Source organism: Poecilia reticulata, chromosome 8, assembly GCF_904066995.2.
Source record: "Poecilia reticulata chromosome 8, P_reticulata-male-v2, whole genome shotgun sequence".
In the NCBI taxonomy this organism is placed as follows: domain Eukaryota; kingdom Metazoa; phylum Chordata; class Actinopteri; order Cyprinodontiformes; family Poeciliidae; genus Poecilia; species Poecilia reticulata.
The window spans coordinates 25,898-52,944 of NC_088837.1; the positions used below are offsets into that span (position 1 = coordinate 25,898).

Genomic DNA, 27,047 nt, shown 5'->3' on the forward strand with positions numbered 1-27,047 from the left:
TCCAGCGACCTGCCTCCAATATAAAGGATGAATTATAGATACAATTCTCTGATTTTTTGATTGAAACAAAACAGTTTTGTCATAACCTGTTTAAGTATTAACAACATCAGTTACTTTAAAACACAGACAAGACCAGAAATCTAGTTCTGCATGTAAATGACTTCCAGAGTAATACATTAATTTCCAATAGTCATTACACATTATGACTATTATCTCAGCGAAAGATTAAAGATAAAAGGCCGGGCCAAACTTATTTTGCAATATCTTCTTTTGTTTCTTTTCCAAGTCAGATAAAGAATCCTGAGTTATGATCCGAGAACAAAAACACACAATGGTCCTCTCAACTTTTGGGGTTAAAACAATCATTTTATTGGCCAAAACATTTTGCTGAAGTGGAAAAGGGCAGTGAACATCTTTCCTTTCAAGCCCAATGATGACTGTGCATTTTCAGCAAATATCAACTGAGAGTAGTCAGACATGCATGATTGTACTGAAATGCAAATGCTGTTTTTATTTTTAAATAAATACCATCATTGGTGAGGATGTATCTTTTTAATTATTGATTTGACATTTTTAAGAATGTTAAACAAAAATCATTATTATTGTGTTACACTGCCTTAAACAGAACTGAAGTGTTACTTGAGTGTTCCTTTTCGTTTTTGGATCTTCTTGTTGACTTCACCATCAAAGCTGAACAACTGAACTGTTGGTTTGTATCCCAGTTGCAAAAAAAAACTAAAAAAAAAAAAAAACTAGACAAGAACAACTAACTTTGCACACTGTACTCACCAGTTATTTTTGTACAGCACTGAGGAAACAAGTCATACCAAATGTATCTGATGGAAAATGAGTCCATTAAGATTTAAATAGTTTCATTATATATCTGATAGCAAATTCATTTCTGATTTATTGTCAACAGTCAATCCCAAAAATCTTAAAGGAATCTTAACATTTTTATAATACACTAGAACACTTGTTGGAACAAATACAGATGTTTTTCTGCAACCATGTTGTCCAGACCGACTTTGATTCACCCAGAGGAGACAAGGCACATCACTTAATTAGCCAATAGGGTTACTCTGTGTCTTCCTCTGTTAACAAGATCTTTCTTCACAAAAAAAAACAAAAAAAAACAAGGCTACCATAAAAGAGTGCCTCACTTCTACTCCAGCTTATTCAAGCAATAATGGACTCTCTAAGCACCATGACTCTCTTCTTGCTTGGAGAAATAATTTGAAGTTGGGTTTAACTGTTTTTATTGTTTTTTTTTTTTCATCCATGTAAAACAAAGTAAAGTTAACCGATTAACTGCAAAGGTTGAACAAACAAACCGGGTAAGACCGGTCCCCACAAAGCTAGAAGGAACAAGTGGGAGAACAATAGGACCATGGAACCGTTCCCTCAGCACACAGTGGCAGAATCATTTAGCATAAGCCCTGGATTCAAATTGGCTGGTGAAGCCATAGACAATGATATCCCATCATAATATGTCATGTTCCTCCGCACAAATCAACAAGTTAAAAAGAAAAAGAGGCAAAATAAGAACCAAAGTTCTGATCAGTTCAAAACCAGCCATAGACTCAGGGCTGGGAGCTGCCCTGGCTGTCCAGGTCCGTTTCGGAAGAACTGGTGTCTGAGTCCGAGTTGTTGTCGTTCCGGTTATCGTCTGCCAGGCTTTTTTCCCGTATTCTTCTGTGAGTGGCGCCGAGGCGAGCCAGCAGGCTGTGGTAATCGAAACAGCCACGCTTCTCACCAAACGGGTCCTGTGGAAAGGTCACATCATCACATCAATTCATCTGTGGTAAGCCTCAACAGGAACATTTTGTTAACAAACAGGGAAGAAAACCCAAGTCATCCCCCAACAAATCACCAGAAAAAAGTTGCATCTTTTTGTCTTTCATATTTGATATTTGTATCTTCTTGTGTTCAGTATTTAACACTGATGACTAATGACTGAGGTGCCTGAACTAGAGGTGCACTGATTTATCAACCAGCCGATCTATCAGCATCGATTTCCTTCATTTTTGGAGATCGATGATTGACCGATAATTAAATGTGAAGCCGATCTTATCCACTGATCTTATCTTCCTCGGCAAAGATGTAAAAATCAGCCACTGTCCTCTTTAGCTCCGCTGTTACGCTAAATGTAGATGATGTGCTGGTATACATAAGTGAACCAAACACATCACTGCCTATGTTATTTCTGAGCTTGAGCAATTTTGGTGACAATACAGGACATAAATTGGATGCAAATAAAAGGCAGACATTGACATTTGATTATAAACCTCAAAATTTTTGTGTTCTTTTTTTGTGTTTTTTGTGTTTTGAGCTCATGTCATCCTCTTCAGAGCTTAACCCAACAAATTAAATCTGTGAAAATGAACCTATTACTAATATTTATCCTCTTGTTCCAAACCCCACTGGTAGAAATTACAAAAAAAATTTATAAAGACGGATACAATGCTCTCCAGATTTATATGGCTAAGAAAAAGCTGATAATTAGATTTAAAACTCTACAACTCTCAAAAGAATTAGGGGAAGTAAACATACCGCATCTAAAGAACTAGTCCTATTCACAAATAAAACCTCTGATAAACCTATGTAATAAAAACTATAACTACCTTTGATGGAAGGACATTGAATTAGCTCTTATGCAGAATCCTCCTCTGCAGGTAATGGTGGGGAATAAAGATTTAGAACAGATTCAATTCAAAACTGAAAGTCCTTGAATAAAATTCTAATTAAAAACCTGGTCAGAAGTTAAATAAGAACATAAACTACACGATAACCTGAGAATTATAAGATGGTGTGTCTATGACCCTGATTTTAACCCCAATCAAACAAATACTAAATTCCCTAATTGGTCTTTTTAAAGTACACAACACATTTCTCAATAATGGATTAAAATAAAAGATTTTCAAACACTTACAGCACTTATAGAAAAAGGATTTCTATAGATATCTATAGGTACGTCAAAATCCCAAACGGGAAGTTATGAGACATGAGGAGCAGGAACTACTGATTAATGAAATATTAATGGCACATCAGGCAAAATCCAAAAGTGTATTATGTCACTGCTTTAAGACGGCAGACTTGTGATGTAAAAAAAAACTTATTCGAGTTTATTAACATTCAAAATGGGAAAAAAAAGGTAAAATGAAAATCACAGAAGAGAGATCATGCAATAACTGTGTTATTGCATGACAGTATGGAAATGTACAAACTCATATTCATGGAGAAAGTTTAATTGGAAATGCTTGCTAAGAGTTTTTAAAGCACTGAAACTGAAAATTTCTTGTACTGGGGAGAGCCTAAGTGCTGGAGGCAATGTGGAAACAGAACCCAACCACTGGCATATTTTGGGCTGTACAGTAAATAAGAGAATATTATCTAGAAATACACAAACATATTGAAAATATTTTAAAAATAATCATACCTTTCAAATTCACCACCTTTATTCTGGGTAGAACAGTATTTCTACTGACAATGTAAAGTATTTGTATCAAATAAATAAAGAAAACTGTCACCAGACGCTGGCTCCTCCCTGAATCTCCTTATGGTTATGTCCAAAAGTAATATCTTTTCAGAATAGTGACCTTTTGTTACTGCTTTGTGTTCTAGATCTGTTTTTTTCCGCTTTTTTTTGTAAATGGAAATGTTGAAGAGAAGGAATTTTGTAACCGATCATAGACTGGACTCAAAAAAATGAACCTATGGGGTTATTAAATTAACAAAAGAATATCATGTACTTTTAACACAATAATGTTATGTTTCAAACAAAAACGTGATAAAATCATGTTGGATAAACAAGAAATTCAACAACTTAACTTTTATGAAAATTAATCATGTTGAGATAACATGATTTATTTTAGTCAGACTGATCTTGTGCTGAAGATGACTAGCGAGATCATGGGAAATCACACGAGACCATGCAAGATAACCGTTTTGCATGCCGGGAAAACTCCAGTGGCAGTTATGAGAAGACTACATTTTCCTGGCAGCATTGTGCACACACACACACATATATATATATATGTGTACTGTATATACAGTATGTGCACAATGTTGCTATGTTTGGTCACGTTTCTATGTAATTTATGTACTCAAGTCAGTGGCTAACATGTGCCACTGACATCACGTGAAGTGAAGGTTAGCTGGAAATTAATCAGCCTTTCTTTACCATTTGCACAATTTTCTGCTTGTTCCATGCTTGTGTCAATAAACTGAATTGAGGTGGTCATTGCATTTACAAGAAAACATGTTTTAAAAAAATAATTTTATGTTTCAAAGGCATACATGATAAAATCATGTCAGATAAACATAAAATTTAACAACCTAGCGTTAATAAAATGAATTCAAGTTGAGACAACGTGATCCAATTTAGTCAAGAGTGATCTCCCGCCGAAGAAGGTCTAGCGCGATCAGGAGATCACGCGAGATGCTAGCGAGATTACATTAAACAACAGATGTTTGTGCAAATCTAGGAACGTGCACTGTAAAAGGCAATACCTATTCTTAAATGATGTTTGTATGCTTTACTTAAGTCTCACTAAACTGCTAGTCCAGTGTTTCTCAACCTTTTTTGGGCCAGCACCCCCCTAGCCTTTATCCAGGTCCCTCACCGCCCCCCACCAAAGAATTTGCAGGCTACTTTGCACTGACCATTATTTTATCATTAATATTATGATATTAATGATAAAATAACATCTACAACATCACTATTGTAGATGTTTTGATTTTTATGCTTGTTTCTGAATTTATCATCAAAATAATTTCCTAGAGAACAAAAAAGTCATGGGAATAGAAATTATTTTCACAGGTGTCTACAAAAAATGCAATGAACATTCAAGTTAAAATTGGTAGGCCTAACAGCAGCAAATCAGAATGGAAAAATATTCTGATTTGTGCCATTTTCTAGTTGTTAAATATTCCACAAAATGACCAGATAAAAGATGTACAACATGCCAGTTTAAACTTTGATCTATTTGTAAAACAACTGAACTCTGCAACATTAAAACATGGATAGAACTGTAACTACATTAATCATAACTCTTCTTCTCTTGAGTATTTCTGTCAGTTTCTGGTGGTTCAGCTCTGTGCTGCCTTCAGGAGAATGGGACATCAGAGTATCATCCATAAAATTTCACTCACATGGCATTTATTGTGCAAACCAGAGCTTTCAGTGGAAAAACTAAAGTTCCAGGTCCTTTTAATGCCATACAAATATGAGACAGAAACATGGATTATATCTTTATATAGACCTGTCTACTGATTTATAGATTAATAGTTTTACTGGACAGAAATTACAAAGAAAAAATCTGGTTCTTAATCAAATCCTAATGAGTCAAATTGAAAGTGTCATGGAGTCATCAGCCTTATGATAATAACACTGACATGAAAAATAATATTGAAGAAATAAATATATCAAATCTAATTAAAAACATAAATAAGTGATCAGTTCTTTACTGTTATGGTGTGTAAGATATTTATTCTCGGTACTAGATATTACCTCAACAAACCCATGACATTTCAGCAATATTATTTTACCTTTTATCTGGAAATAGTATCTGTTTATTCTTGCCATACAGTCCTCTGTATTAATTATTGCTGAAAAGGTCTTGCCATACCAGTTTATTCCTCTGAATTTACTTTAGTTTCTTAGTTTATTCTTGAATTTTGTTCTTCAATCATTTCCATTTAGTTTCCTTTGATTAGTTTTATCCTCTTAGTTTATTGCTATGTTCACTTTAGTTTCTTTCCTGTTGCTAGATGTATTTTATCATTTATCCATTATAAGACAAATAATATAAGACGAATAATCTTCACTCATCATCTGCTGCGCCGCCTAATCGTCATGTGTTTCACATCATGTGTTGATTTTTTCACTGTTCAGCGTCGGATTCTGTTTTTATGCCATAATTCACATCTAGTTCGTCGCTCCGTTTTATGTCTTCTTCTGTTTCAGAGTTTTGCGCAATGTGCGCTTCTATTTTCTTTTTTTTAACCCCCTAAGGTGCAGGGCGGTCAGGAAGAGTATCGATGGGGAAAAGGCAGACTGACATAAACCTTTTAAAACAACGGAAACAATTTCTGCATTCTGATTATTGAAATTTAAAAGTGCTGTGTTGTTCTATCACCCCCGTTTCATACCGGGCCACTTACAGCACCGGTGTTAACGCTATAAAATGAACGCTCTCTATTGTGGTATCACCCATGGAGGGATTTCTTTATTGAAATAGGTTCATTTTTCAGAGGGATACACATTGAAGGTATCGTGATTTTAGCTACCAGTAGCAGGAGAACGGAGCTGTGCCAAGAAGCTAACAGAAGCTAACAAACACTGAATAGAAGGAGAGCTGCCATCGATACAGTTGCAGCCAAGCATGGTTTAATGTTACACAATACAGTTTTACCAAGTTGCTCAAAGTCTAAACTGGCATTGTTGTGCATCTAAGGTGTAAAGTCTTCCTTCGAGCAAACGCCGCCCAAAGGCGTCCCAGCGCCCCCCTTTTGTAAAAATGTCCGCCAGCGCCCCCTGCCGTCCTCTGAATGCCCCCTGGGGGGGCGGTACCGCCCACGTTGAGAACCGCTATGTTAGTCAATTTAAGTAATGTGAGTAATTTACATGTTTGTCCTGAGAAAGGTACAAGACTATGTTATTTTGAGTAAACTGGATTTTAATATTTAGTTACTGGAGTGAATGCGTCAGCTCAGCAGTGCACATGCGCAGTAAATTGCGGAAAGCTTCTAGAATGTTTGTGGATTTAAATATTGGAAGAAACAGAGCGTCGCTAAATTCCCAAAGAATTTCCTCCAGAAAGTGTCTGGAGGAGAAAAAGAAGGATCTATTTGTACAGAATGCTCCAAGATTAAAAGCGACACTCTACTCATGTCAAAGGAGGATTTTGTATTGTTCATGGTTGAGGTTGTTAACTGCACTGCTCAAACATAAAGAAAAACAGAAAAAATTCAAATAATATTGAAGGCAGCCCAAAAGTATCTTGACTGCAAGAAAGTTAGTTGGGAATCAATTAAGGAAAAATTAATTGAGACACAATCTTAACCTCAGTCATGCAGTGGTGGCCCTTCTTCTTTATGTTAGTTATTTTCCAGTGGAATGCAAGAAGTCTTATTAGTAATGGGTTAGAGTTTAAGAAATATATTTCAGATTTGACAGTTAAACCTCACCTGATTTGTATCCAAGAAACCTGGCTTAAGCCTCATCTGGATTTCAAAATTCCTGGGTATACATCAATTAGGAATGATAGAAAAGAAAGACAAGGAGGGGGAGTGGCAACTTTTATACAAGATGGTATAAGATATAAAGTGGAATCAATAGGGAAGAACTATGAATCAATAGTTATTAAGATTTGGATAGAAAATGGTCAAATATCAGTGGTGAATTTTTATAATGCTAACAAGAAGTTGTCCATTCAAGATCTCAATGTAGTAAATGAACAAAATGTAGGTAAGACTGTGTGGTGATTTCCTATTCTAGTTTCAGTTGGTTCTGAAGTGATAAAAGAAGAGGAAGGACAGATTCCAAGATGGAGGTTAAGTAGCACTAATTGGGAGTTATTTAAAAATTTAGTTGACAGTCAGATTAATAAACTGGATGAGAACTTGTTTTGTGATGTGGAGATGTGTTATGCAAAGATTAAGTCTGTCCTAATTAATGCAGCTAAATGTTCAATTTCTAAAACAAGGGGAAGAGGAAATAAAAAATCTATTCCATGGTGGAATGAACAATGTAGTATTGCTATAAGGGGAAGAAATGAAGCTTTTAAATTGGTAAGAAGATGCCATACCTTTGAGGCATTAATTCAATATAAGAAAGCACAAGCTATAGTTAGGAAGACTATTAGAGCAGCTAAGAAGGCTTGTTGGAGACAGTATTGTAATTTCATTAGAAGAGAGACTAAATTGTCAGAGGTATGGAGAGTTATTAAGAAAATGAATGGTGTTAAAGAGTTTTTCCTTACTTGTTTTAGAATTAAAGGGGAAAATAGCTATTAGTAATAAAGAAAAAGCAGTTATTAGCAGAAACGTTGATTAAGGTGCATAGTTCAGAAAATTTATCTGAAGATATGAAAAGTAATAAAGAAAAATTATTGGATGAAAATCCAGAAGTTACTTTTAAGAGAGTAGTTTCAAATCAGGATTTAGATATGCCTTTTACTATGTATGAGTTAGAAAAAATTATTAATAATGCTAAACAATCAACTCCGGTTAGGATGGAGTATGTTATACAATGTTCAAACATTTTGAATATTCATCTCTTACTGTTATATTAAAATTGTTTAATTTGATTTGGATGACTGGGAGTATTTCTGCAGAATGGAAACAGTCAGTTATAATTCCCGTGCTAAAACCTGGTAAAAATGCAACAGACCCGTCAAATTATAGACCTATCGCTCTTACATCTCAATTAGGAAAAATAATGGAGGGGATTATTACAGATAGGCTTTCATATTTTATCGAGAGTAAAAATAAATTCTGTCCTTTTCAGAGTGGTTTTCGTAAAAGGAGGAATACGATGGATGCAGTCTATGTTTAGAGTCAGAAGTAAGAAAAACTCAAGCAAATAAAGAGTTAGTGATAGCTGTGTTCTTTGACATAGAAAAGGCATACGATATGTTATGGAAAGAAGGATTATTGATTAAATTAAGGAAACTTGGTATAGGCGGTAAGATTTATAATTGGGTTTTGAATTTTTTATTTCATAGAGAAATAGAAGTTCGGGTTGGGGCAAATTTCTCAACTAGGTATGCTATTGAGAATGGAACTCCTCGAGGTAGTGTGTGTAGTCCAATTCTTTTCAATATTATGATTAATGACATTTTTGATTAGATACATAGTAGTATAGGCAAATCTTTATCTGCAGATGATGGTGCTCTATGGGTGCGAGGATATAATTTGGTATATTTGCAGAAAAAGATGCAGGATGCCATTTTGAAAGTGGAAGGTTGGGCTAAAAAATGGGGATTTAGGATGTCAATTGCAAAGACTCAAGTTATTTGTTTTTATAGAAGACATAAGGAAGTCAATCAAGTTGAATCTTTATAAACAAAAACTTGAACAAGTGAAAACAGTGAAGTTTTTAGGTGTTATATTTGATGAAAGCTTAACTTGGAAACATCAAATAGAATCAGTTCAAAATAAATGTAAAAAAGTGAATAACATGTTAAGATGTCTCTCTGGACAGTAATGGGGAGCTTCAAGAAGTGCACTGCTGGGAGTCTATCAGGCTCTCATGAGATCTACCCTGGATTATGGATGTATAGCATATATGGCAGCTGCTGACAGTCATTTGAGAAAACGTTATAGTGAGCAAACACAAGGATTGAGAATTTGTTGTGAGGCTTTCAGAACATCATCTTTAGCTGCTGTACAAGCAGAAACTGGTGAGCTTCCGTTAAGATTAAGAAGGTTGAAAGTAATGTATATGTACTGGGTGAACCTTCAAGGACATAAGTATGATTATCCAGCTAAGATGGTGCTGAAGGATTGTTGGGAAGATCATAAATTAAATTGTAATAGTTTTGGATGGATTGGGGACATAAAGGCAAAACATCTTGGTTCAACTATGTTCAAGTATAGTGTTACAGTTCCTCATTCTGAAATTCCACCATGGTTATTTATATCTCCAGAAGTTGATCTTCAATTAAGGGAAATTCTTAAATAGGGAAAGACTCCAGAATGGGTTGTAGTTGATAGATATTTTGGAAGTTATAAAGACAGCATATACACAGATGGATCATATACACAGATGGATCTAAAGATCCAAATAGTGGTAGAACTGGGGCAGCAATAAATATCCCGCACCATAAAGTCTTGATTAAGAGGAGAACATCTGATCATTTAGCTGTTTTACAGTTGAATTAGCAGCCATTATTTTAGCCTTAGAATGGTTGCTTGATAATGACATTAGGGAAGAAAGTACATTTATTATAGCATCAGATAGTCAAGCAGCATTATTAAGTATTAAATCTGGCAAATCTTGCAGATTAGATGTAATATTAAGAATATACCAATATTAGTTCATCTACATAGCAAGAAATGCTTGGTTCGATTTGTCTGGATTCCTGCACATGCAGGTATAGAAGGAAATGAGGGAGTAGATATTCTAGCTAAGCAGGCCTTGAAATCAGAATGTGTTCATTTGAATATTCCTTTAAGTAAAAGTGAGGGTAAATCTATTATTCAAAAAGAAATGATTAAGATTTGGCAGGAGCTATGGGATAACCATGATAATGGGAGACAACTATATGCAATTCAAAAAAGTGTGGAAGGTAGTAATTGTCTGAGTGGAAGGCGGAGAGAGGAAGTAGTTATGACTCGACTTAGAATTGGACATTCTGGACTTAACAGTTCGTTCTTTAAAATAGGAAAGCATGAGACTGGGGCTTGTAATTATTGCAATCAGATGGAAACAGTGGAGCATGTCTTGTTAGAATGTGATAAATACTCAGAGGAACGTCAGCTTTTAAAGTCATTACTAAGCAGAAAGAATATAGGACTGTCTATGATCAATCTATTAGGTAATAAATCTAATTTTGTTAGAAATCCCTTATTTAGGTTCTTAAATAACACTGGGTTAATAAATCGTATTTAGAATATGTGTAAGTATGTGTGGGTATGCCAGTACATGCTCATGCATTCAAAGATATATTTAATGAGCGTGTTAAGATGTGAATTTGTACATCGTACACATCATTGAGGTGTGTTAAATTCCCTCTGACATCACTGATGACCACACTCCAGTCTGGTAGATGGCAGTAAATGCACCTTAAGTTGGATGCCAGCCGCCAATGAAAATCAAAAGAAGAAGAAGAAGAGCTTCGCTAAAGGTGAGTTATTTGTCTTCAGTATGTTTTCATGTGACATGTATGCCTTTACTACTCGCATATATGGGTACAGGTTGATTTGAAATGAGATGCAGGTGATCAGTTTGTGTGATCGGCAGCAAGAGACCGTGATCAGCGATCACACACTTTTTCACAGAAATTGGCAGATTATGATTGGTGGCCGATCGATCGGCACACCTCTAAATTTAACGCTAAGCTAGTTAACAAGAATACGCTACTAGTTTTGTTATCCATCTTCCAAGCTGGGTAGTAGTGGTTACATTTACTTGAGTAACATTTTTGGGGGGCACTGTACTTTTTTTAAACTTTTATTAATAGTAGCAATAATCAATAATAGTACCTAATAACCTAATAGGTAATGCTACTTATACTTGAGTAGATTGACTTTGCATTAAGAAATAGACTTCATTGATTGGAAACATTAGATTGTTAGACTTCTGCAACATATGAGCAAATGTTTTTGCAAATCTGAGCATGATTGCTAAGCATTTTCTTCATGTCAGTACTTACATAATTTTTATATAAACAAAATGGGTATTTTATTTGAAAGTTATACGCTTGTTTATGTGTTTATATTGAATAAAATGCCCAATTGTACACCCTCCCAAAATCAGTTGGGGTTGTAATTTAGACAGGTCTATCAGCAAAATTCCTCCAGAGCTAGGTGTGATTGTTACTGTTTTTGCAGAGTTTGCCAGAGTAGAAACTGGGATCTCTCGTGATGCTTTCAAGGCTGAAGAGGAGTCATTGACAATGCATTTCCCAAGATTCTGGTAAAGTTTGAAAGAAAGGTGAGCATTCTGTCATGATTTTGTTTAAGGAAGAAAATTCTGCGAAGTTTTTATCTATATCTTGTTGTGCACACATGCACGTGACTCTTCTTCACACCTGTACAATAAATTATGCTCGACAAAACCAGTTGCGTTTTGGTAGCAGGTTAGAAAATTACAGTTGCTCCTTTAATTGTACAACCATCAACATTGTAATCTGTCTTAGTCAGACAACAAGTAAGGGTGAACAATTATTCTAGGCAACTTATTTTGAAATGCCTGGGGTCTTTCTGCATGGAATTTGCATGTTCTCCCTCTGCATGGTGGGTTCTCTCTGGGTTCTCCGGTTTCCTCCCACAGTCCAAAAACATGACTGTCAGATTAATTGGCCTCTCTAAATTGTCCCTAGGTGTGAGTGTGTGTGCATGGTTGTTTGTCTGTCTCTGTGTTGCCCTGCAACAGACTGGCGACCTGTCTAGGGTGAACCCCGCCTCTCACCCAGAACATTAGCTGGAGATAGGCAATAGCACCTCCCGACCCCATTAAGGGACAAAGGTGTACAGAAAATGGATGGATGGTGATTTAGTTTCTTCAGAATATGCTTGTGCTTACTTTTATTGTTTTTCCTACTTGTAAACCAAAGATGTTGTTGCCAGAACGACTGCTACTCTGGGATGTCTCTCAGTTTTCCTTGACAACGATGGAGGAGAGTTGTATAATATCTCTTGCATGTATTATAATTCTGTTTGTTAGAGGTTGTGCACAAGAAAATCAAAACTTTCACCTCATTCTTTTTTTAATTTGTACTTTTCTTATTATCCACAGGATGCAGATGCCATGGCAGACTTCATCCAGGTTCCTGTGGGGTTATTGACTGTTATGTTATGCTAAGTATATCATTTTGTTAAAATAAAACGTTGAATCTTGTAAATTTAAAATCTGTGCCTGTGGTAGGCTGAACTATTTTGAAGTTTCTTGTTACTAATTAAACACTGACATTAAAGGTTTTCTTTAAACTATTAATTGAAACAAGTTCAAATGGGTTGCCATATGGCAAGAATTTATGCCTTTTGTAGTAAAGTGCCTGCACTGCACATGGTAAAGAAAATGGATAACAATTTTGAAAATACATTTCTGTTATACCTTTTCTAATTGTTGAGTGTTCTTTCTACCCTGTCACCCAGTGTGGTCTTGAAACACTTAATTTAGTAGCACTTAGAAATGTCTTTGAATTAACGTAATTCAATCATGGAAAGTATTTCCACACGATTAAATAGCTTTCTTTCAGCATGAAGCATGTTTATTGAGCTAACTTAATTTTCATGAATTGGATCAACTTAAGTAGTGTGAAGGTACCACTGTAAAATAAGTTGGTTTCAACTAAATTTGCATTCATCTTAATCAAGTAAAGTCAATTATTTGGTCCAAAACATTGCAAAGGAGTTGAGCTAGCTCTATTAAATTACATTGGGTCCAATTAAAGTAAATGAGTTGAATCAACCTCAAAAGTTAAGTTGAGCCAACACATTTTCTTTAAATTGGAATAACCTTAATAAATTAAGTTGAGCCAACACATTTGCTGTAAATTGGAATGACCTTAATAGATTAAGTTGAACCAACACATTTGCTTTAAATTGGAGTAACAGAAATACATAGTGCTGAAACAAAGCAAAGTAATCAGGTGGAAATCCTTTCCATGATTTTTTTTATGTTAATCCAAAGAGTTATTTCTTTTGAGTGTGTTACCTTGAGGTGATAATCAAGCTTTTGTCATCGTCTCGATGTTTCAGATAAAAAGATTTTAAAAATAGTTCAAAATTAAACAGATTTACCTGCATGTTTTGACCCTGCAGATGCAGCCTCTCTTTGCAGACTCCCTCATAGAAGTCGTAGTATTCTAGGAAGGACTTCTCCATCACGCTGCTAACAATTACATGCAAAACAACCCACGTTACGCCAGACAGAAAGATAAGAAGACAGTACATGATCCTTAGTGAGTGTGTGTGTTTTCTCACCTCAGAGCATCAGGACAGGGAACTTTGCCTTCCAGCATGTCACATACAGCCACCCTCATTGTCTCATGGCGGATACACTCATTGTAATTCTTACTGTCCCCTGGGTGGCGCTCCTGTAGGACACACAGTTCAAAAGCATTCTGTGGAGCTTGTTTAATGGAATGATAAAACTAACAGGAACTGACATGATGCAGCCCTGAGATGTTTGCTCTATTAGCACATATGGTTAATGCAAACATTCACTTCACCATGACAAACTGCTTTTGGCTCCCTCTGTTTTCAAATAATTTTCACATTTTGGCATTATTGCTTGCAGTAACATAATTACCCAGTAACATTTTTAAATTTCCTGTCGACTTAACATCTTTTAATACAAAAACGCGGTGGATTGAATCAGTGCACCGACCTCTGGGCTTAGCAAATTTTCTTGGGGGAAACCCTAAACTGTTTAAATCCATTGCTGCCAAGATTTTTAAAGATGTGAACAAGCTAATGCATGAACAAGCTTACTCATGTTTGATTTTACTTTCATTTCTTATTTAATGGAAACACTGCAACTGCAAAACACTAGCAGAATTGCAGAGTTGCACATATTTGTAATGGAAACGATCAATTTGGGTTGCTGCTGTGTCACAGCTGCATGGTGTTAGCAACTCTGCTAGGAGGCGCTACCTGCTCGAAACCGGGCTCATTGTGATAGGGGTTCTCCGTCATCAGGGACTGGATGGAGATGAGGACAGATGATATGCTCTGTGCTGGACTCCATGCTGGGCCAGTCCATGTCCTACACACACACACACACACACACACACACACACACACACACACACACACACACACACACACACACACACACACACACACACACACACACACGCACCACACACACACACACACACACACACACACACACGCACACACACGCACATAAACGCACAACTGATTCACATACAGTCATTACTGGAATACTTTCTATTTATAGCCAAAAAAGTAAACATGACGGTATTTACCAGATTTTTGTTTTTTATTATTTCATTTTAAGACTTAAAAAAAAGTAACCTCCAACCACATCAATATTTACTAAACAAATAAAAAGTACATCACAAAAATGCCCCAAACACATAAAATAAAAATTCAGATCACTGAAATCTAAAGGGAATGAGCTTTTTTCTTTATCATGTCTGTTATTTTGAAGTATGTACAACCTTAACATAACTTTTAAAAGGTAGTTCATGTTACCAAGGCAAAATTTGTTTGTTATTCTACCTGTGTTAAAGTAGATTACTTAAAAACATGACTCCATGTTTTTAAGCATCTAATATGATCGGAGACTACAAAGTTAAGCAGAAAATGTGTATCATCCCAGAATTTTTTCTGTAGCACAGGTGCATGTAGCAACACAATAAATGGACTTAAATTTCAGGATTCTAAAACAATAAAAAAGCACACAAAGCCAGAGAGACAGACTCACCCCAGGATGCTGAGGCACACCTTGCCGTTGCGGTAGAAGTTGGGGTTAAAACGCACTGTGTTTTGTCCGGTTGTGATGAGCTTCACCCGGGGTGGATGGATGGGATAATCAGGGGGACAGCGGAACAAGAAAAGGAAGAAGCCGCCCTCATACGGTGTGTCAAACGGTCCTGTGATCAGAGCGTGGATCTAAAATGTGGAAGATAATTATGAAGTACAGGAAAGATTTTAATCGACTGGTAAAATGTAAGAAAAATACATCCAAATCTGTCAAATTTACTTGCCCATACACTATCTAAGTAGTAATTACAGCTTTCTTTAAGAAAGGAAATGAACTGATGATGTCACAAAAATGTCACCAATTTAGTCAGAAAATCCGATTTCTCTAAATCACATTAGAATAAGATTCTAACATGATGGTCATTTTTGCATTCAGCTGTGCAAAATATCCCTAATTCAGTTGAAAAAAAAAACTACTTCCAAAAACTATTTTTTTTTGTAACCCAGTGCTTTTTGTAAACTGGGTAAACACCCAGGGGTTTATACAAACGTAAACCCAGTTTATTTTTCTGCAAAAAATAAAATAAAAAAATAATTTCTTTGTCTTCTTCCTGCAGTCATAAGAACAAATACACAGTTCACTCAGAAACAACCAGTCATTTAGGAGGAGGGTCTGTCAATCACCCTCATGTTTGGGCTGCTAAATGTGCTAATGGCAGAAAAACAATTTACAGTTTCAAGAAAACAGTTTGTCCCCTGTCATCAGGGTCAGGTCAGGCTAGTTAGCATAGCATGTAAACATATTTTTTTGTAAAAGTTAATAGACACATTATAGACACATTAGTTTTGTATTCAAGCTACTGCAGCCTGAAAGGACTGATAGCAGAAATTAAATGTCTGATTGAAGCCAGCAAGTAAAATGACATTTTGATAAAAATGAGTCAGGAATAACCACAGAGTGCCGTTAATAAAATGTTCCAGAATGAAAACAGGAGCATGATGAGGAGAACGCTAAAAGAAGGAAAGGAGGGGATCTGGTTAATGTGGGGAACATTTCCCACATGGTAACTAGTCTGTGTTCATTACCTTGGTCATGTCTTGAGGATCCGGAACAACAAACATCCCAGGGGGGGGTTCCTTGTATATGGACATAATATCCCTGCAATGAAAGAACATACGAACTAAAATATATTTATCATACAAATTAATGAAGACTGCCGGTTCTATCAGTGATCTTTTAAACACTGTTTAAGTTCTTTGAACTGCTATTATTCCAGCATAACCATACATAAGATTTCTCTGGTCTCTCAGGTGGTTATTCCACTTTTCTCCACTCATCTGTCAAGAACTTCAGTGTAAAGTCTGACAAAGATTTTAAATTTTATAAGTTAGCAGGTTTTCTTATCAAATTTACAGTCTAGATTAAAGACTAGCTCCTTCTCAGTGATCTGGAGAAAGATCAAGGCCCTTGTACATCATGGCTGGATTAATCCATGTGGTTCACCAGAAATTAATAAGTCCTCTGACTGCAACTAGTACAGTGCAGCAGCCATTCTTCTCATTGCTAAGCAAAAGCGTGACCACATATCACCGATAACTTCAGTGGCTTCCACTCTGCCAGGTGTAGACGGTGAAATCCCTCCTGATATTGAGCATCAGAAAATAACCTCAGATGGACAATTTATGGCTTAATTATGAATATATGTTAAACAATAATTGCATTGCTATACACATCTACATCCATCTTTACAAAATAAATTTTTGTTGTACTCTAAGCTATTAACGGTGCATGATTTTAGCAAATATTTAAAAGAACAAACAGTCATCTTCAAGTCCTGAAACAAAAGTCTGATCATTTCTTTTCCTGCTGTCATTATGTTTCTCCTGGGTCTAATGCCTGGATCACTCACATTGAAAACGGTGTGGGTTTTCTGTATGTCTAGGGAGGTAGCTAGAAAGACTAGCTTGAATACAAAACTAATGTGTCTATAATGTGTCTATTAAATGGAATTGTATAGTCCTCTGACATTCCTCCTCCTCATAATAAGCATATTATAAAATCTTGAACATCCAATTAAATATCACAATAAGGAAATAATTCCAAGTAGACATTTTATAAATGTATATAGAACAGATAAGGTGAAATTAATTACAGTAAGATGGCGTAAAATTAATTTCTCCCTTTTAATCGACTTTGTTTTCTCATTTTCGTTTGGTGGGGGCAAAGCTTAGGTTTTGCTTTCACTTTCTGCTGAAGCTGTAACAGTGCTGCTGCTTTTTCGCTGATTTCAAAATCTAGGAAGTCGGCTTACCGTTCATTTTAAAACCAAGTGTTGAAATGGTATAAGAAATTAAATGTCAATTTATTAGAAATGTGTGAGCGTCAGTTAGTTGGAGCAGGCGGCATTGTTTATTAGGCTACAGAGAGGGGACTAAGTACATATTCAATTCGTTAAACCAAGCTGTAAAATAATCATAAATTACTTGGTATAACGTCCTCGAATGCAATTTTAATTAAGAGTTTAGTAACAACAACAGATAAAAATCATACAAACAGTCTCCAATTACTCTTTATTTACCTCTTTATCCTCAAAATGCATTGCTGGGATGCCTTCTCGTTGTCCCAGTCTGCACTAAGAGTCGGGTCCCAGGAAGTGGCGTGGATTTGGGACAAGAGGCCCCCTCCTGCCAACCCAGCCACCCCCAGGCCGACACCGGGCAGGGGTGAGGACGTGTGTAAAATCGGGGACACGGCCACAACAGGTATCGAAGAGCCGGAGGTAAATGTGTTCCCAAACCCGGTGGCAGAAGAGGTAACAGCGGACATAGGGGACACTACAGCGGTCAGGCCACCCAGCGCCGCTGTAGTCGGAGAAGAAGAGGCCGAGTTCGGGCTAGGGTGCGTACCGCTCGCTGCAGGATGTTCTCCCGGCAAAGAGTTGGCTAAAGTGGGCAGCGGGAAGGAACCGCTACCTTGTCCGGAAACGCCTAAGTCATGGGAACTGCCGCTGTACTCTTCTCCAAAGCTATCCGCCATAGCTTACGAGCTAGCAAGCTAGAGAAATCTGGTGTGCACTAACTTGTATTGAAACTTGTAAGCCTCATTGATTCTTGGGCAAGAAGTTCCCTTTACTTTCTATTTACCAGCTCAATCACAGAACAAGGCGGCTTGAGGCGAGTCCAGCGAACAAGGGAATTCTTCCCACGACATGGTGGCTGTCCTTCGTTAGCTTAAATATATAGTTTTACCAACCCTCAATAAAGTGTTCCGTTTTAATCTAAATTCAAACTGTCTTCTCGCAACTGACATCTGTTCTTCCGCTAGATGTTATCGATGTAATTATATGTGTTTGTATTGAGAAAAAAATGCTTTAAAATGACCAAATCATTATCGCAACTTCAGGAACATCTCCCCGTCACCTTTACTGGAAATGAGGAAACTTGAAATATCCGGTGAGGATTTTCAAAGTAAAACTCCTGTTTGGGAAAAATTTTTTCGATGACCGCTTCAAAACCATGACAATAATTTCTTATCATAAAGCCGGAGCTGCAATAGTTTAATAAGTAGCAGAATTTCTTCGATCAAATTCAGTAAAAATGAAAACAAATGGTTGCATCACTTTTCACATGCTGTGTCTACTTTTAAGACTGTACTAAAAAGGTTAATTTGCAGAGGTGCATTATTCTGAAATAGGGCATGGACGAAACTGATCTAGCATGTGGCAGTAATGGCAGAATGGCGATAAGCCATTTCCGGTTCAGTGGGACGGAGCATGAGGGTGTGCGGCGGTGCTTCGAGGAACGACACGGGTGGCATTTTGATAATTTGTAATTTTAGTGATCCTTCAAGGATAACTATGTAATCTTTGTTGATAAACAAATTTCCCAAAAAAGAAAAAAGTGGTTATCCATTGTTGAGGAAAAATGACTATTTTTAGTGTTTAACACAGTTTAAACCTTTTAGAACAAATTTCTTAATTTTGAACAGGTTTCTGTTAGTGATTTGAAACCAAATACAATTGCTGGGTTAAGCATTTAAAGTACAAAGGAGAATAGAGATCTGCAGGAGAATTTCTGCTCAGACCCCTGGGGTCTTATCATTAAAGACAGGAGGTCATAAATTAACATATGCAGGAAGGTGGAGGACAGTATCACTTGAATTACTGTGAGAAAGTAAGTCGGTTCACGTAACCAGGATGAGAAGTCTTCCAAAACTAACATCTGACATGGTGCAAAAACTGAATATAACATAAAATGTTTTAAATAACTAACATTTAATTTGTAAGACATTTTTCTTAGTTATTATTAACATGTTCTGACAAAAAATTGTATTATCTTGTTTTAGAATTAACTTAGTCAATGATGAATGTATTAGAAATGGTATTATTTCTGACTATATTAGAATCAAATGAAAATGTTTTGTTCAGTATTAGAAAAATACTTAGGTTTATGGTGAATGAATGCCTTAATTCTTATTTGTTTCTAATTCCTAATTAGAAACAGAAATTGTACTCCATTATTTTCTGTTGATATTATCTATTGATTTTGTTTGATATCAGGACTAAACTTTGGAGATGCTGAGTGCAGAAGAACAAAATTGGGGTTTTGGAGATAACTTTTCATTGAATTAAAATACAGTATTAAAGGTTTGTTCCTGGCAGAGCAGGAGAGAAACCAGAATTTCACAGCTACCTGTGAGGTTCCTTCATCTGTTTCTCTTTGCCCAGATGGCTGTAGAGCCGCAGGAGGCCAGATAGTGTTAAGAAAATAAATTTAAAATAAGTTAGTTTTAGAATTTATCATGACTTGATTGAAATAGCCTAATATAGTTTTAAAATTTATAACATATTCTGACCTATTGATCTTTATTTTACCTGTAGTTAAAGCAGATTGTTTGTCAAGATCTCTGTTCTGTACTTTGTCTGTCTGGAAACAATCAGTAGGAAGTTCTAGCTTTTCACACTGATCTGTGAAAGCCATAAACCACCATGAATTCTGAGAGTCTGCTTCCACCTTATTTAACAAAAGGTGTTTGATCTTGTGAACAAATTGCAGGGACTTTCTAAATTCAAAAAGGGCCAGAGATGCCTTCCAGTTGGTCAAGTAGAGATGCGCCTTATTTGAATACATTAAGAGGAAAACACGCCTACAGGTATAAAAGTTTGTGCACAAGGGAAACAATTCAGAAAAAAGCTGATTTATTTTACTTCTGCACCAGCTCTTTCTCCAAGTACGTCCTTGATATTTCTCTGTCTTCTTGTCTCAGGTAACAATGTTTGTATCTGTGTTTCTCCAGTTTCCTGTTCTATCTTATACTTTCTTCTGATTGGATTAAATTCTGTAATTCTGTGACGTCATCACGCATTGTTGTGTTTCTGTCCCCACATGTGGCCAAGCGAGAGAACCTGGGATCAAAAGGAACAATCAGAGCCAGATTTGTTGCTAAATTTAATTGTATAAAAAATTCTTCCTTAACACCATCCATCTTCTCACACCCTTGTCCCTAGTCGGGTCGGGAGGGCTAATGTTCCGGGAAAGAGGCGGGGTACTCCTTAGACAGGTAGCCAGTCTGTCACAGGGCACCACAGAGACACACAGGACAAACAATCATGCACACACACACCTACGGAGAATTTAGAGAGACCAATTAACCTGACAGTCATGTTTTAAGACTGTGGGAGGAACCCTGGGAGAACATGCAAACTTTATGCAGAAATCAAACAAAATTAATGTCAAATGTTAGTGCTATGTTTGTGCTGGTTTGTGCAGCAAAAATTTTCATTTGTGCCGCTATCATTTTAAAGATATAAAGAAAGTTGGATTTCATAAAAGTTGAGGGACTGGTTGACCTTTTTCCCTTTACACTTTCATTAATATCTTCAAAACCAAAGCAGCACAAACAAAATTTTTTGCTGCACAAACCAGCACAAATGTAGCCGAGTTGATTGACACCCATTTTGTCTCATTTGAAGAAGGTGGGGGGGGGGTGGGGGTGGTTGACCTTGGATGACCTCTTGAAACATTTCTTTATATCTTTAAAATGATAGCGGCACAAACGAAAATTTTTGCTGCACAAACCAGCCCAAACGCAGCACAAACGTTCGACACCAATTTTGTCTGATTTGAAGAAGGTGGGGGGGGGGGCAACTTCACTCAGGTCCCAGAACCTTCTTGCTGCAAGGCAACAGCTCTACCAACTGCGCCACTGCACAGCCCACATGCTGACATGACAACATGACTAATTAATTTGACTACAATATACATATGCAATGAGAAAAAGACTTGTCATTCTGAAGCACTGGCATATTCATTGACACAGATATTTACTTTTGAGAGATGAACTAAATATTTTAAAAAGGCTGGCGTTAGCAGGTAATCCATGTTTTTCTGTTTGTACAATTTGGTTTGAGAAGTGCGCTGTTAATATTGCATAAACATGCAATTTATAGAGATTCATTACATGTAGAAAAATATATTTTAAGCTTTTATTATTTTATTTTGCAATTTAAATTTATTATGGCTAACAGACAACCAAAATTCTGTCTCAGAAAATTTTAATATTACATCAGACCAACCGACTAGATGTTTGAGCATAAATGTGAGGTTTCAACCCCCCCCCCCCCCCCCACCTTCTTCAAATGAGACAAAATGGGTGTCAATCAACTCGGCTACATTTGTGCTGGTTTGTGCAGCAAAAAATTTTGTTTGTGCTGCTTTGGTTTTGAAGATATTAATGAAAGTGTAAAGGGAAAAAGGTCAACCAATTCACTCAATACTTGGTTGGGCCTCCTCTCACTTGCATGAATTACTGTATCAATGCACTGCAGGTGAAATGGAAGTTCAGATTGCATTGATAGTTGCCTTCAGATCATCTGCCTTGTTGGGTTTGATGTTTATTATCTTCCTCTGGACAAAGGATCATATATTTTCATGGGGTTAAAGGTCAGGGAGGTTTGCTGGTCAATCAAGAACATAAACACCTTGGTTCATGAAGAAGCTTTGGGTTGACTTTTTTTTTTGCACTTTTACACAATATAATTTTTTTTAGATGTCATAGCATGTTTCCAGGTTTGGCCCCCAGTAACTTTGGTTGCCAACCTAACTGTCCAAGCATCCAGCATAACACATTTTTGACCCGAAAGAATTATGGCTTTACATTGAATTTCTTACAAAATCTAAGCTTCTCACCCTTATCTTCTAGAACAGTCAAATGTCATTTGATATTAGTAGTACCATTCTTTCAGTAATGAAATGAGTCATGAAACTCAAGAATGGATGCAGTCATCAGATTTAACTCCTTGTCACAAACCAGCCCAAACGCCCAAAATGTCAAAATTTAAAAAAGACAGCATTTTTAATTCTGCCTTTGCACAGAAAATAAATGAAAGTCCATGCTTCTGTACTTTTGTCAAAACAACAGTTCTTTGTTGTTTGTGCCTACCAATCGTCTTTCATGTAATGCAGATAAAACAGCCTCTCTTTTCATGCATGGTCTGCATGTCTGTGTTTGTGGCTGTGATGTTTTTTTACAAGCAATCTCTTTACTGTTTGTGTGGTGCAGACCTACTTTTACAACAACCACAGCACAGCAAAGAAAAGAAGACAGACACACATGCACGCGTGCACACACACACACACACACACACACACACACACACACACATGCACGCACGCACGCACGCAGGCACGCACGCACACACACACACACACACACACACACACACACACACACACACACACACACACACACACACACACACACACACAAGTGCAGGTACAAATACACAGAACCTAACCTACACAGACATGTAAGTAATATGAGTTATTTGAAATAGCTCCCTTGGTATTGACTTCTCTCATTAATTAATGAGAAAACTGTCATGCTGAATGTGGAGTGAATATTGTGAGGAGAAAGGGAGAGGAAGACAGATTATGTAAAGACATACATATGTTCTCTATCCTATTCACTATCACATATAGTGAATATATATATATATATATATATTCCTCTAACAGGAATATATAATTCCTGTTAGAGATTTTTTGTTTTTTTGGTATTATCATTTTGTTATTACTTTAGTTCATATTCAGTCTAATGTTAATCAATAGTTAATCAACATTCAGTCTATAGATTATTGTGATTTTCAGTTTAAAGTGTTCTCTTCCTTCTGTGTGTATAAACTGACCTGGAGACCCCATCTGCCTGTTTGTCTTCATGTGAAACAGTTAACTGTGTGTTTCCCAGACCTTGAGTTCCTTTTTATCAACCAGAATACTCCCTACCTTAGAAACTGCCTGTGTGCAGTAATATTTTGTCTCTGCTGTCTTCCTTCCCCCATCCTCCCTCTTTTTGCTTGATAATAAAAGACAAGCTATAACCAAAGGTCTTTAGAAAGCTCAGTAAAAGGCTTGGAGGAATGTTTGCTGAGTCTTCTCCTTTTGCAAAAGCTTAGCCATAAAATTCATATACGTTGTCTGTGGTTCTTTTAATGAAGGTTCGAGAAAAATATCCATCAATTCCCTTCTCACACTCCACGGGTTGTCTCTTTCATCCTATGAGATCAAGTCCTCTACCAGAGTCCTGGGAGCTTGAGGGTTCTGCGCAGTAAGTATCTTGTTTGTGCCCCCAGTATATATATATATATATATTATAACATTCAGTGTCAGAAGACCGATTTTTAAAGATTTACTGTCCCAGCTGTATGAGCTTGCAGATTCTTACTCTTCATGTTTATAAATATTAGTCAAATGATTTTTTTACAGCTTTTTAGACTTTTTAGACTTCAGTTTGTTTTGTTCTTTGCTTCTTTGCCTATTTTTGCTCCTTTAACTGAAGCAAAGATTCAGTTAAAAGAAACAAAGCTTAAACACAATTTTTCCAGAAAAAATTATTGACACTCACTCCTTTGAAATGTGAAGCTTTACAACAGATGTTAGCATATGATATTAGGATGAAATGTGTCATATGCATTATCAAAAGTAGTCTTAGAGATCGTGTGTAATGCAAATTTGCTATTTTGTTGTATCAGTTGTTGGGTTAGGACAGGGGTAAAAATTAGCTTATTGCCGGACGAAGCTTAACAGAGAGTTCTCACCAACATAGCAAAGCATGTTCAGCCGATTTCTATTAGCTCTGATTATTTTCCTGTTGCAACTACAACTCCTTTCATAGCAGCAGCCGCCTTCACTTATTGTTGACACAAGTCAAAATATATTCTGGAAGTGAAAGTTCTTCACATATGGTCACCATCACGTTCTTTATGCGAGTCAGATGGAACAAAAATGTAATTTTTTCACATCTCTATTGATGAATGCATTGGCAAGCACATAATGCTCCAAGGGAAGGAGCTGAGTATTCAAAAAGTCTGTTCAGAGCTGGTTCCGAATGTATTGTAATGAAGTTAGTGCTCAGTGTCAGACTGCTAATAAAAGTTGTAATTAACATGTCTTTTGACCCATGGAGAAAGGCAGCAGAAGGCTGAAGGCTTTTTAAAAAATCTTTTAGAGTTTTTGTCTGCAAAAGGTGCCGTTATTCAAAATTTTCAAAACAGCCCCTTTGTTGTTTCTAACATTATTTCAGATAAAAGTGGATGATTCATTATCATATCAGGCAAATCTGGTGTATAAAATTGTGACACTGGTTAATGTTTATGTACCCAATGTTGGATGCATAAACCCAGAAAGGTGTTTACTAAATGTGTGCATCCATAACAGCAAATATCCCAATGCAATATTATGGAGAAAATGAAATGATAAATAAATGTCCATCCATCCATCCATCCATTTTCTTCCACTTATCCGGGGTTGGGGCAGCAGCTACAGAAGGGAGGTCCAGACTTCACTCTCCTCAGCCACTTCTTCCAGCTCCTCCGGGGGAACCCCAAGGCGTTCCCAGGCCAGCCAAGAGACATAGTCCCTCCAGCATGTCCTGGGTCTTCCCCGAGGCCTCCTTCCGGTGGGACGTGCCCGGAACACCTCACCAGTGAGGCGTCCAGGAGGCATCCTGACCAGATGCCCGAGCCACCTCAACTGGCTCCTCTCGACGTGGAGGAGCAGCGGCTCTACTCTGAGTCCCTCCCGGATGACCGAGCTTCTCACCCTATCTCTAAGGGAGAGCCCAGCCACCCTGCGGAGGAAACCCATTTCGGCCGCTTGTATCCGTGATCTCATTCTTTCGGTCATGACCCATAGCTCATGACCATAGATGAGGGTGGGAACGTAGATCGACCGGTAAATCGAGAGCTTCGCTTTTTGACTCAGCTCTCTTTTCACCACGATGGACCGGTACAGCGCCCGCTTCACGGCAGACGCTGCGCCAATCCATCTGTCGACCTCCCGCTCCCTTCTTCCCTCATTTGTGAACAAGATCACCAGATACGTAAACTCCTCCACTTGAGGCAGGACGACCCCCCTGACCCGGAGAAGGCACTCTACCCTTTTCCGGCTCAAGACCATGGCCTCGGATTTGGAGGCACTGAGCCTCATCCCGGCCGCTTCACACTCGGCCGCGAACCGCTCCAGTGAGAGCTGCATATCACGATCCGATGAAGCCAACAGGACCACATCATCCGCAAAAAGCAGAGATGTGATCCTAAGGCCACCAAAACGGATCCCCTCAACACCTCGGCTGCACCTAGAAATTCTGTCCATGAAGGTAATGAACAGAATCTGTGACAAAAGGCTGCCTTGGCGGAGTCCAACTCTCACTAGAAACGAGCCCGACCTACTGCTGGCAATGCTGGCAAACCAGACTCTGACACCGGTCATACAGGTACCTGACAGCCCGTATCAAAGGGCCCGGGACCCCATACTCCCGGAGAACCCCCCACATAGCCCCCCGAGGGACACGGTCGAACGCTTTCTCCAAGTCCACAAAACACATGCAGACTGGTTGGGCAAACTCCCATGCACCCTCCAGGACCCTGCTGAGGGTGTAGAGTTGGTCCAGTGTTCCACGACCAGGACAAAAACCACACTGCTCTTCCTGAATCCGAGGTTCGACTATCCAATGGACCCTCCTCTCCAGGACCCCTGAATAAACCTTAGTGGGGAGGCATGCCGCTTCGCCCGCCGGTACCCATCATCTGCTTCTGGAGTCCCACAGGCCAAAAAGGCCCGATAGGACTCCTTCTTCAGCTTGACAGCATCCATCACCGAAGGTGTCTACCAATGGGTTTGAGGGTTGCCACCGCGACAAGCACCAACAACCTTGCGGCCGCAGCTCTGATAAGCTGCCTCAGCAATGGAAGCACGGAACATGGTCCACTCATGCTCAATGTCCCCAACCTCCCGTGGAACATGTTCGAAGTTCTGCCGGAGATGGGAGTTAAAGCTTCATCTCACAGGGGACTCCACCAGACGTTCCCAGCAGACCCTCACTACATGTTTGGGCTTGACAGGTCTGACCGGCTTCCTCCCCCACTACCACCAGGTAGTGGTCAGTGGATAGCTCCGCACCTCTCTTCACCCAAGTGTCCAAGACATACGGCTGCTGATCCGATGAAACGATGACAAAATTGATCATCGAACTGCGGCCTAGGATGTCCTGGTGCCAAGTGCATATATGGACACCCTTTTGCTTGAACATGGTGTTCGTGATGGACAACAGAACACCACTCGAGTTCAGATTGGGGGGGCAGTTCCTCCCAACCACGCCCCTCCAGGTCTCACTGTCATTGCCCACGTGAGCGTTGAAGTCCCCCAGTAGAACAAGGGAGTCCCCAGTAGGGGCACTCTCTAGTACCCCCTCTAAGGACTCCAAAAAGGGTGGGTAATCTGAACTGTTGTTCGGCCCGTAAGCACAGACAATAGTCAGAACCTGTCCCCCCACCCGTAGTCGGAGGGAGGCTACCCTTTCGTTCACCGGGGTAAACCCCAACGTACAGGCGCCGAGATGGGGGGCAACAACTATGTCCACTCCTGCC

The 27,047-nt window shown here is 38.1% G+C and overlaps 1 protein-coding gene and 1 long non-coding RNA gene across 3 annotated transcripts in view; both read right to left on the reverse strand.

Annotated features, from left to right (window-relative positions):
• Positions 1 to 27,047, reverse strand: part of LOC103468219 (uncharacterized) — a 352,500-nt gene that overhangs the window by 5,146 nt on the left and 320,307 nt on the right. The gene's annotated exons all lie outside the window — the stretch shown is intronic.
• ube2z (ubiquitin-conjugating enzyme E2Z) lies at positions 346 to 18,574 on the reverse strand. Of its 2 annotated transcripts, none has more exons than XM_017306425.2 (7): positions 17,703 to 18,574; positions 16,210 to 16,282; positions 15,125 to 15,312; positions 14,326 to 14,437; positions 13,654 to 13,766; positions 13,471 to 13,558; positions 346 to 1,763 (listed from the first exon to the last, which is right to left on the reverse strand). In XM_017306425.2, the coding sequence occupies exons 1-7, from the start codon at positions 18,158 to 18,160 to the stop codon at positions 1,581 to 1,583; spliced, it is 1,215 nt and encodes a 404-aa protein (XP_017161914.1). In that variant the 5' UTR covers positions 18,161 to 18,574; the 3' UTR covers positions 346 to 1,580. The 2 variants fall into 2 exon arrangements, with proteins under 2 accessions (XP_017161914.1, XP_008413343.1); XM_008415121.3 differs by having other exon boundaries at positions 13,471 to 13,561; positions 17,703 to 18,573.

What these genes read in the sequence shown, in the direction of transcription:
- ube2z (XM_008415121.3), bottom strand. Translation starts at nt 18,160, where the DNA reads ATGGCGGATAGCTTTGGAGAAGAGTACAGCGGCAGTTCCCATGACTTA. An exon ending in ATGAGCCCGGTTTCGAGCAG is followed by an intron (nt 13,767 to 14,325) that starts GTAGCGCCTCCT and finishes TGTGTCCTACAG; the next exon opens with GAGCGCCACCCAGGGGACAG. An exon ending in CCCTGTCCTGATGCTCTGAG is followed by an intron (nt 13,562 to 13,653) that starts GTGAGAAAACAC and finishes TGTAATTGTTAG; the next exon opens with CAGCGTGATGGAGAAGTCCT.